Below are 10,423 nucleotides of genomic sequence, written 5' to 3' on the forward strand. Positions count from 1 at the left end.
GCAGCACACATGTTTTTCGCAGCATGCACCCATAATCACAGTTTTAAAAATGCCAGCCTGTCCTCTTTTTATTTATTTAAAACATCTAATCTGGATTCCCCCTTAACACTGAAAATCTGATTAGTAAGAATAACCCAGTTATTGCTTGTGTGGAATTTCTTTAGCACATTTTGGGGTGGGCAGGTGGTTTGGGGGCGTGAACACCTTTGCATAGCAAAAAGACTTGTGCTCGTGTCCAGCTTGGGTGCTTCCCACAGGCGTCTATTGTTGGCCACTTTGAGAACAGGATTCTGGGTGCAGGGTGATGGGCCATTGGCCAGAAGGGCTTTTCTTGTGTTCCCTGTCCCATCAACATCCCCTGGTGTGTACATGAACAGAAGCGAATCTGAATGGCTAAAGGACTCCAATTGGTGGTTTGAGAAACATTTCAAGCAGGAGCGCTTTGTAACAAAGGACGGGATACTTATGCATTTGGGATAACCTCATGGGAAGATGGATTCAAAAGCCAGCTCTGACAATGCAGCAAACACACAGTAAGTGGGAGCTGAAGACACCCTCAGATTTTGGGATCCGTGCTGCTGAAGTTCTCAGGGCAGCAACGTTAGATCTCAAGGCCACCAGCCAAGCTCAAATTACGACTCTTGAATCCAGGAGCTTTGCAATTGTGTAATTGGTTATAAAAAATTAAACTCATTATTCTGAAAGAGAAAGCATTACATAAGAGTTTTGCTTGTCAGTGTGTTTCCTAAACTTTCATCCCCCCCACCCCCAAGATCTTCAAAATAAAAACTCCAGCAATTTTCCCTGATTCTACCCCCTTCCCAGGCCTCACATTTCTAGATCTTTCCTCTGTCTCATATATTTATGAGTTACAAGAGATCAGTTTTTGTCTTTCTAGAGTTAGCGGCTCCATGATATCACAAGGTCCTACCCTGACAACACTAAAGCCCGTCATATCACTAAGCCCCAATGAGTCTAGGGCTTTGGGATGCTGGAAACCAGGTAACCCAAGAGGGCAGTTTATTCCCTCATGAGGGAAGTGATATGGAGATGTTGCAATGTAGGGCCCTGGTTCCATGAATAAGCATTGGGAGGTGGGGTAGTTCTTTGGGATATTTAGATTCCCTCATGGCCGCCTCAGAACCCGTTTCCGAAGCTCCAATTGCAGCAGATCTCGCTCCTTCCGGATCCCAAGTAAGACGCTTTGGTTCTCATGAGCACGGCGGATTAAGTAGGGGATCACTTCTTCCACAGAGCCGAAAGGGATGGATTTGTAGATGGCATAACCAGCCTGGCCTAGATTTGGGCACGAGATTTAAAAGAGAGAGAGAGAGAAAGGAGGTGACAATATCATAGGAGGAAGGGAAGTGGCTGGGGGTGTGGGGAGCATCTGTGGGGGGGGGGTCCACACTCACCTAGCGCCAAGGAAACCTGATCACACATGCCCAGCAGCTGCCCAAAGCTGACCGGTCCAGCACCCTTGTCGATGCCCATCTCTGCCATCCTTAAACGAGATGAAACAAGCACATTTCAGTGACAGGTTGGGGAGAAGTTATGAGAGTATTATAGCAGTGAACAGCGTAAGCTGTAAGCGACAAGGGTTAGGAATCCAACTCAGTCACAAAGATGTCGGCTGGTTTTTTAGGCGAGCCGCTAGACCTCACCTTCAATCCCTCATCTGCAATATGGGGATAATATTATGGGGTCAGCTTTACAGGGTTGCTGTAAGAAACAATGGAAGTATTATTTCTACATTAACCAGTGGTGGCTGTGTGTGTTGTGTACTGGTTTTGCATAATGTGAATGGCGCTTCTTTTGCTGCTATTGTCTCGGGTGTCCTGGATAATGTGTCCCTGTACTCCTCCAGAAGGGATGCATGGGCTGTCAGCTGTCTGCCCGGACAATGTGTGCTGATTTTTCTTTACCTCTATATGCCGACAACCAATATTTTGCTCCCAGGCATGTCATGATAGCAGTATGCCACTTCCCTTGTATATATAGCTTGCTTTCATGCAAATAGATCTGAGAGGTGGATATGGATTGGAGTATTGGTTGCTGATGTCACATAGGCAGCGCAATTCCACCCTGAAGCATGGAGAGAACAGTGCTTACACATACAATTGTGTATGTATGTGTGTTGTGGTGCGGAGAGGCTCCCTTCCAGATAAAAGGCGGCTAGTTTCCCAAGGCTATTCCCCTCACCCGTGGCTCCCACTTTCAGAGAGTACCCATACCCATATGTCCAAACCATCAGAACTGGTGGACATGCCATCTGGTGCTTGTTACATAGAAAGACAACCCCACTAACTTCCCCTTTGTGGTGTTCCCCCTACCTTTGAACAGTGTGTATCACGGACGCTTCATTGTGTGTGGCCACGATCACCTCAAACCTTCCCCTGGCTCGAGACACTTGATCCAAACCAAAATCCAAACAGCGCTGGTAACTGGATCACGGGAAAAAGGAAGAGGGCAACAGAATGAAGCAGAGGGGGCAAAAAATGAGAGAGGTGCATCAAATTTGTATAGGCTGGTTTATATGGATGGATGGATGGGCATTGAAAAACACTATAACTGATAATAGAAAAATGCAATGCGTCTAATCCAAGTGAGAATAACAGTTGTACACACCCCACACATTTAAAACACATGTCTCCCCACAAAGAATCCTGGGAATTGTAGATTTACCTCCTCACAGAACTACAATTCCCAGGAACTTTAACAAGGCAGAGTTCCCAAGATCCAGGTTAAGAACTTAATTCTTTCTGGAGGTCCGTTCTTAACCTGAAACTGTTCTTAACCTGAAGCACCACTTTAGCTAATAGGACCTCCTGCTGCCGCTGCACCAACAGAGCACAATTTCTGTTCTTATCCTGAAGCAAAGTTCTTAACCTGAAGCATTATTTCTGGGTTAGCGGAGTATGTAATCTGAAGCGTATGTAACCTGAGGCACCACTGTACTGTATTTTTCCATGTATAACTCTCCCCTGTATATAAGACACCCTCTATTTTAGGAGCAGCAACCAATCACACGTTCCCCCTATGCACTATCCGTATATAAGACTACCCCCCCTTTTAACATTATTTTTAAGTAAAAAAAAACAACCTAGTCTTATACATGGAAAAGTACGGTACTTTCAATAGATGGTGTGCATGCAGCCCAGTGACCTCAGATTACTATCCACGTGTGCTAATGAGTGATGGGCAATTTCAAGGCCACTCCTGAGCTCCCTTCTTATAGTTCTTTATCTTTAAACCATATTTGGACCAGGCAGCCCTTTGAATAGACAATTTTGCCACATAAAGGACCTAGGACGGTCACACGATGGAAGGAAGACACCATAGGAAGCTTCTCTTCCCATGCCTCATATTAATGACCCGCAGAGTAGTGGAACAGGGTGTAGTCGTCCTCACCTTTTGTTGGTAGCCTCCCAACTGGGCTGCACAGGATCAGGGTATCCTTTTTCCTTTGCCAGTTTCCGCTCCTTCTCCAGGTAAGCCCCCCGGACCAACTTCACCCCAAAACAGACACCCAAGCGCTCGGTGAGGACGACGTCCTGTTTCAACCGCTCCAGGGTGTCCTGGAGGGAGAAAAGTTGGCCAAAGACCATAGTAGAACAGGAAAGCACAAAGGAGTCCTCCAATACCACTGAGTTGTCAAGGTGAGAGCAGGCCTTCCTTACTTCCAGGAAGTAAGGTGGGTAGAAGGAGGGTTGTTTCTGGGGGAGGAACTCACCTTGAGATATGCCTGGTATGTGTTCCAGATCCATGGCTTTTGGGTGTTCCAGACAGCCATCATTGCCATGGTGACAAGCGTCAGGGCGGGGTTAATGTAGGTGTATTCTGCGTCCACCAGGACACGAACTCCTTTTTCCACAGCATACTGCAGACGGAGAGGGAAGGAGGTTGGGAAGATGAGAACCAGAACAAAATGGACAGGTTTGCTCACCATTGCCAGGGCTGGGCTCCCCTGCTTCCATCTTCCCCTTTAGGGTACCTGCGCTACAGAATTGAGTCGCCTCAACGATTTCTTGAAATGGTGGTTCTCTTCCTGGGTCAGGCAGCCAAAGTTCAGCTCCTGTGCGGGCAGGAGAATAGTGGGAGAGAATACACAGGTCAAATAAAGTTTTGGCTCTATTTGGAGCGAATGTATTCCACCCGGAAGGCAGCGGCGAAAAGGCTCCTCACCTCCCCTTTCATGACAGCCACCACTCTCTCGATGCTCATGTCCGACTTCGTCTCCTGCTCTTGCAAACGCAGGGCGATGGTCTTCTGCAAAGGGAACAGGGGAAAGTAATCCAAAATAAAAGCAGGATAGCTCCCTTCCCTTCACAAGAATTGGGCCAGAAGGAGGTCCTATGCATCAAAAATAAGGGATGGATTACTGAGATGGTAGAATCCTGGAGGAGAGGGGGCTGGCAAGAGAAGCAAGCAGAGGCACCAGTCTCTAGAGCAAATACTTTTTAAGACATCATGCCCCAGAGGATAATTGCATGATACTCCCATGCTGCCCAATTACTTTGCATGCTATGTTTTATAATTCTGTGGTGTATACCACTTCAGATTTTTCTTTTCAGTATAAAGTGGTAAATAAATGTAACTTAAACCAAGGATACACATCCGTTCAGAGTTTGCTGCCCCCCAAAGCCCTGACAGTCCCTCTCCCATTCCACAATACTCACGCAGAGCGCAGCTGCCATCAGTGCCGTCACCTTCAGTTGCATCATGGGATTGACGGCACCAACCGCAGACAGATCCAGGCAGGTAAGCATAGATTGGGCATTCTTGTCATACCAGTCTTCTCTGGTTGGGGCAAAGCAGATAGAATCATAGGATTGTAGAGTTGGAAAGGGCCACGAGAGTCATCTAGTCCAGCACCTACAGTGCAGGAATCTTTTGCCCAACGTGGGATTCGAACCCACAACTCTGAGATTAAGAGTCTCATGCTCCACTGACTGAGCTATCCCAAAGTCAGTGTGGAGGAATCTCCTTCTTGTACTACCATGTTGCTTGAAAACACTCAGCAGGCAGCATCCGTCAAGAATGAGCAACGCTTTCAAACTCCTACTTTCCCTTGCAATCTGCCTACCACCTTTCACTTTCACTCTGTCCTGGTGTTCAGTCATCATCCCCTTGAAGCTTTTGTCGCCAGTTTCCCCAGAGAGAAGTAAAAGGCCAAATGAGATGTGTCTATTTGATAATTCTTCAATGTTGGGTAGATGATTTGTGTTCAAGAAATAGTTGGTGCTGATCAGGAGCATGGTGGGGGCCAAAAGTTATAGCCCCCTTTTCTCACATCATAAGGGACTCTAGCTTAGCGGCAGAGCCTTGCGTGCAGAAGGTCCCAGATTCAAATCCTGACATCTCCAGGTCAAGCTGCAGAGCTACGGTTCCCAACCCACAGCTCTTAACAAAACCACAATTCCCAGGATTCTTTGGGGCAAGGCAAGTGCTTTAAGGTGACTTACAATCATTTCTACCCTTCTCCATCTACTGTACTTATAGACCATATTATGGTTTGTGAAAATTACTCAAAGCAAGTCCAGGTTTTGATTTGAGGACACTGTGGTTTTTTTTTAGGTAATCTCTACACACTCCCCACACTTTTTGGAACCTTTGGTTAGACTGTCCCCTAATTGTATCTGTCAGTTTTGCCATTTCAAAATATTCAAATGATGTAATGAGAAAGAAACCGTTTAACAAACAGGAAAATAGACCCGCTTTGAGGAGGTAGGAAATCTACTAGAAAAAAATAAGAATGGGAAATATAAAGTCAGGGTAACGTAAGTCCGTGTGCAAGAGCGTACGGATTTATGGTTGTACGTTTGTTATTTGTTTTGTGCTTTCTTTTTTGTTTGTTTCTTAACTGTCGTTATACATTAGTGTGTGTATTTATGTGTTGTAACAAAAAGTTAATGAAAAGCATTAAAAATAAAAAAACAAGGTGGCTAACAATTCCAAAAATCATAAAAAGCTGGAGGGCTTTTAAGCCAAGAGCAAGAGCAAAATAAGCAGCAGTATTAACAAATAAGGCAGTCTATTCATAATATTGATCCCAGGCTGGTTTACATAGGGCTGACATAGACCTGGAATTTTCACTTTTTGAAATATGGCAACCCTAGTTTACAATGCATATTAAAACAACAAACAACAACAACAACAACAACAACAACAACAACAACAAAAGATGCAGTATAATAAAATCAATACACAAATAATGCAAATATTAATATCAAAGCAGCAGAGCTAAGATTTCCCTTCCAGGGCAGTTCTTCCAGTCAGGGAAGCCACTTACGAATCTCGCCAAAAGAGGGCACAGATATGCATAATTGGCCTGGCTAATTTATAGGTATAGGTGACGCACCTTTAGAAATGGTTCCTATAATTAAATTAAGAACACAATGCATCTCACCATAATGAGGAAGACTGTGACCAGATGGAGTGATTATTATGGTCAGCTTTTCCACACATGAAAGGTTTTTTTGTTTTTGTTTTTTGTTTTTTCACAGTGTCCACACAACACTGTTAGGACCAAAATGCCAGCCTACACTCCCCGCCCCCGCCATTTAATCTGGATTTACCCTTTCCGCAATAAGTTTTTTTAGAAGCTGCTGCCAACAAGCCATTTGTAAATTAATCCTCCATCTGGAAGCGCTCTTAGAAATCAGACGCATTCATGGAGGGTAAGTCTATGAGCGGCTCTTAATCATGTCAGCTAAATAGAACCTCCAGACACAGGGGCAGTATATCACAGAGAATTGCCAGAGGAGGCTTTATGCCCGACAGCATTACGCTGGCTACTGTGAGAAGCAGGAATCTGGACTACATGGCCCTCATCCGGCGGTGCTCTTCTTAAACTCTGAGATTTTAAAGGGGGCTGTTTTGTGGTTTCTTGCCATTTTGAGCAAGAGGTGATTTCACATGTGTTAGATGAAAGGGTGAATGATTTATATCTTGCATTGGCAGTGGCTGCAATGTGCTGTGTGAAAGTATGCATCGCTACCCTTAGCACCTCACCTCTGGATAACCACTTCCTGAGCACAAACCGGAGGGGAAAAAACAGGTTGTGAAGACAGCTTTGTGCAGCAGATAAGGATGTGTGAATCATGCTTCCTCACTTGACATTTGAGCACTTGAGCACCTCTCCCCATAGGGCTAAGGTGTGAGCTGATCCAGCCCCAAGCGCCTTCTGGCAGTTCCTTCACTATGAGGTTACAAGGAACCAGGCACAGGGCCTTCTTGGTAGCGGCACCTGCCCTGTGAAATGCCTCCCATCAGATGTCAAGGAAATAAACAAATACTGTATCTGACATAGAAGGCAGCCCTGGTATAGGGAGGTTTTTATGTTTGATGTTTTACTGCGTTTTTATCATTTCTCAGAAGCCACCCAAAGTGGCTGGGGCAACCCAGTCAGATGGGCAGGGTACAAATAATAAAAATTTTAAATTACTGTTATCCCTTGGGGCCACATGCACCATTGCCATTAGGTCACCACGCAAAGTGCTAGCTAGCACATTTATCCACCAAGAAAGTGTGACACGCTCACAGAGGTAAAAGGCAAAGCAAGGGCAGACTTAGGTAATCTTTTGTAAAGGTAAAGGTAAAGGGACCCCTGACCATTAGGTCCAGTCGCAGATGACTCTAGGGTTGCGGCGCTCATCTCGCTTTACTGGCTGAGGGAGCTGGCGTACAGCTTCCGGGTCATGTAGCCAGCATGACTAAGCTGCTTCTGGCGAACCAGAGCAGCGCACGGAAATGGCGTTTACATTCCCACCAGAGTGGTATGTGTTTATCTACTTGCACTTTGACGTGCTTTCGAACTGCTAGGTTGGCAGGAGCTGGGACTGAGCAACGGGAGCTCACTCTGTCGCGGGGATTTGAACCCCCGACCTTCAGATCGGCAAGCCCTAGGCTCAGTGGTTTAGACCACAGCACCACCTGCATCCCTCCAGAAGCATTACTGCCTCTGACAGTGGAGGTAGAACATAGCATTCAGGGTCATTAAGTCTTGCCGGGTGTGTTGGGACAACTCCCACACTGTGCTATCTAGCGCCTGCTTATTAAATTAGTACCACAACCACCCCACCAATGGGGCTGCAATCCAAAAACAGGGCAGGTGGAGCAGGGAGGCTGGGTGGTCCTGCTCCTGGTTCCCCCCCTCCCAGCAGCAGCAGCCCGTTTTGACAGCTCATCCCGTCGTGGGGATTCAAACCACTGACCTTCCGATCGGCAAGCCCTAGGCTGTGATTTAGACCACTGCGCCACCCGCATCCCTTATCTTTTGTAATCTTTTGTAGTAAGGCCAAAATTTGGCGCCCCTAATGGATCTTCTCGATTATGTATCTTCTCAATGTTGCACCCCCTCGTCTTGGGGCCTCGTGAGAGGGAGCCACCTGCACCACCCTAAATCCAGTGCTGATATGAATCCATCCGGAGCTATGCTTGAATCATATGTGAGTGGAGTACAGAGGACTACATGGGAAGCTGCAGTAAATCAACCAGCCCTGTCCTCTGCCTCTCACGTTTTAGCTAAATCATGTGCCTTGCCTTGAAACCTCTGTCAGAGGACTTGTTTCCTAGGCCTGCTTATGGTTCTCCTCATAGTATCAAGGCACAGCCTTCTCTTTGGCTGTCCAAATCCTGACCTCCCCACTTTTCTCATCCATCACTCACCCTTCCTTTGCCTGCCCCACATCTTCCTCTATGGGGACGGCAAGGAGAGGACGGATCCCCAAGTTCTGGAGCCGTAGCAGTGTTTCCTTGACCTCTGTGTGGGTTTCGCCAGCAACAAACTGACCGTACAGCGTAAGACGGAGCACAGAAGTCCAGAGTCGGTGGCCCAGAACTCGCCGGGAGACGGAAAGGACCTGGTGGAGAGAAATAAAAGGTTTATGGAACAACTTCTACATAGACATCGATGTCGAGTCCAAAAAGCTAACAAATAGTGCATGGCAGAGGCGTTCAAGGAATGGGTGCACCTGCCAATTAAGGATCCATTTTGGGCATCAAGCGGAATCGAAACTTTATGGCACAATCATTCCCTCCGTTTCCAATGTTCAGATTTTGAGCGCCGTTGCTGACATAGCCAAAACAGCAGCAGCCTTGCACAGAAAGGACGTATCAGTAGCCTTGGGGGAATCACAGTTTGCAGAAGTACCTCAATAAACTTTAGGGGGGAGGAAACTGAAATGGGAGTGACACCCCATCAAAAGCATCTTGCTGAGGTTGAGGGTGCTCAGTCAAAACTGGAATGCTGGGGAGGTGGTGGGATGGAGCAGCTGGAAATCCTGAGGATTGCTGCACGCTGCACCATTTTGTTACAGTTTCTGCTTGTTCCCTATAATTTTCGATGTTGGTTTTCCGTGTGTTTGTGCTTCTAGAGCCAAAACGCCCCATCAACACACAAGAGGGCAGTATCATCCGGCCGGGGAGTCCTGCAAGGCTTGCAGAAGTTCAACAAATATTTGGGGGAAGGGGACCCTATGGGAAGGGGCAGATAATCGCAAATGGGGGCTACGAATCTTCAGCACCTATTGAAATGTTGGCTGGTTCCTGGAGGAGTGGGGATGGGCAAGAAGAACCAGCAGGAATGGGAAGGGAATTGAGTGGCTGGACTCTGGAACAGCAGCGCTTCACGCTGCAACGATTTGTCGTTGACAAGGTGGAACAACACTCCTTTCTGAATACAGTTCAGACCCATCCCAAGGCTTGACCCAAAGCCCCTTAACCTACCCCCCTCTCCCCAGCCACAACAGAACACTGGGGTGGGGCACCACTTAAGCTATAGGTGGTGACTGGAAATGAATTGGTTGAGCGGGTGGGTGGCCTGCAGTGGGTCAAGATCCAAGCCCCACCCCCACCCCACCCCCTTGGTCTCACCGTGGGCGCTTTCCGAACCAGCCATGGGGAGGAGCAGAGCCGGAACACCAGCAGCCCCCGAGTGAGCTCCCAGTTGCTCTTCAGGTGGAATACCTTCCCATCGTCCAAGTCCAGGGAGAGATGGGCAGGGGTGGGGTCCTTTGCAGCAGCTTGGGGGGCTGGCTGGGGAGATGTAGATTTCGGAGAAGGTGCTTGGGGAGCCCAGAGGGCAGCCAGCCTACGGTGGAGCAAGCGAGGCCCGCAGTTCAGCATGCCGCCACCTCTGTCCGAGGACCACGGCTTTGGACAGAGTGTAGCACCTGCTGCCTATCCCACAGCGTTTGGGGCCAGCAGGAAAGCCCGGCGGGAGGCGTGCAGTAGAGAAAAAGTGCAAGACCCAGCCGACAAGGTGCTGCCTCAGCAGGTTAGTGGGGGCAGGTGGAGCGGGAGCAGTTTAGTAGGGTAGAAAAACCACTGAGAAGTCACTTATTAAACTTCAGCACTCCAAGGCAGTCAACTGCTTTATCCCATCAAAGGCAGTTTCTTTTGGAGGGTACCCATTATTTGA

General features: G+C 47.5%; 1 protein-coding gene across 1 annotated transcript; it reads right to left on the reverse strand.

The window, feature by feature from the left end:
* Positions 1-1,034: 1,034 nt before the first annotated feature.
* PRODH2 (proline dehydrogenase 2) lies at positions 1,035-10,128 on the reverse strand. The gene is made up of 10 exons (XM_033170844.1): positions 9,877-10,128; positions 8,671-8,864; positions 4,680-4,800; positions 4,186-4,269; positions 3,995-4,075; positions 3,734-3,880; positions 3,412-3,578; positions 2,334-2,444; positions 1,416-1,504; positions 1,035-1,296 (listed from the first exon to the last, which is right to left on the reverse strand). The coding sequence occupies exons 1-10, from the start codon at positions 10,126-10,128 to the stop codon at positions 1,127-1,129; spliced, it is 1,416 nt and encodes a 471-aa protein (XP_033026735.1). The 3' UTR covers positions 1,035-1,126.
* Positions 10,129-10,423: the final 295 nt, after the last annotated feature.

Source organism: Lacerta agilis, chromosome 14 (genome assembly GCF_009819535.1).
Source record: "Lacerta agilis isolate rLacAgi1 chromosome 14, rLacAgi1.pri, whole genome shotgun sequence".
Classification (NCBI taxonomy): Eukaryota; Metazoa; Chordata; class Lepidosauria; order Squamata; family Lacertidae; genus Lacerta; species Lacerta agilis.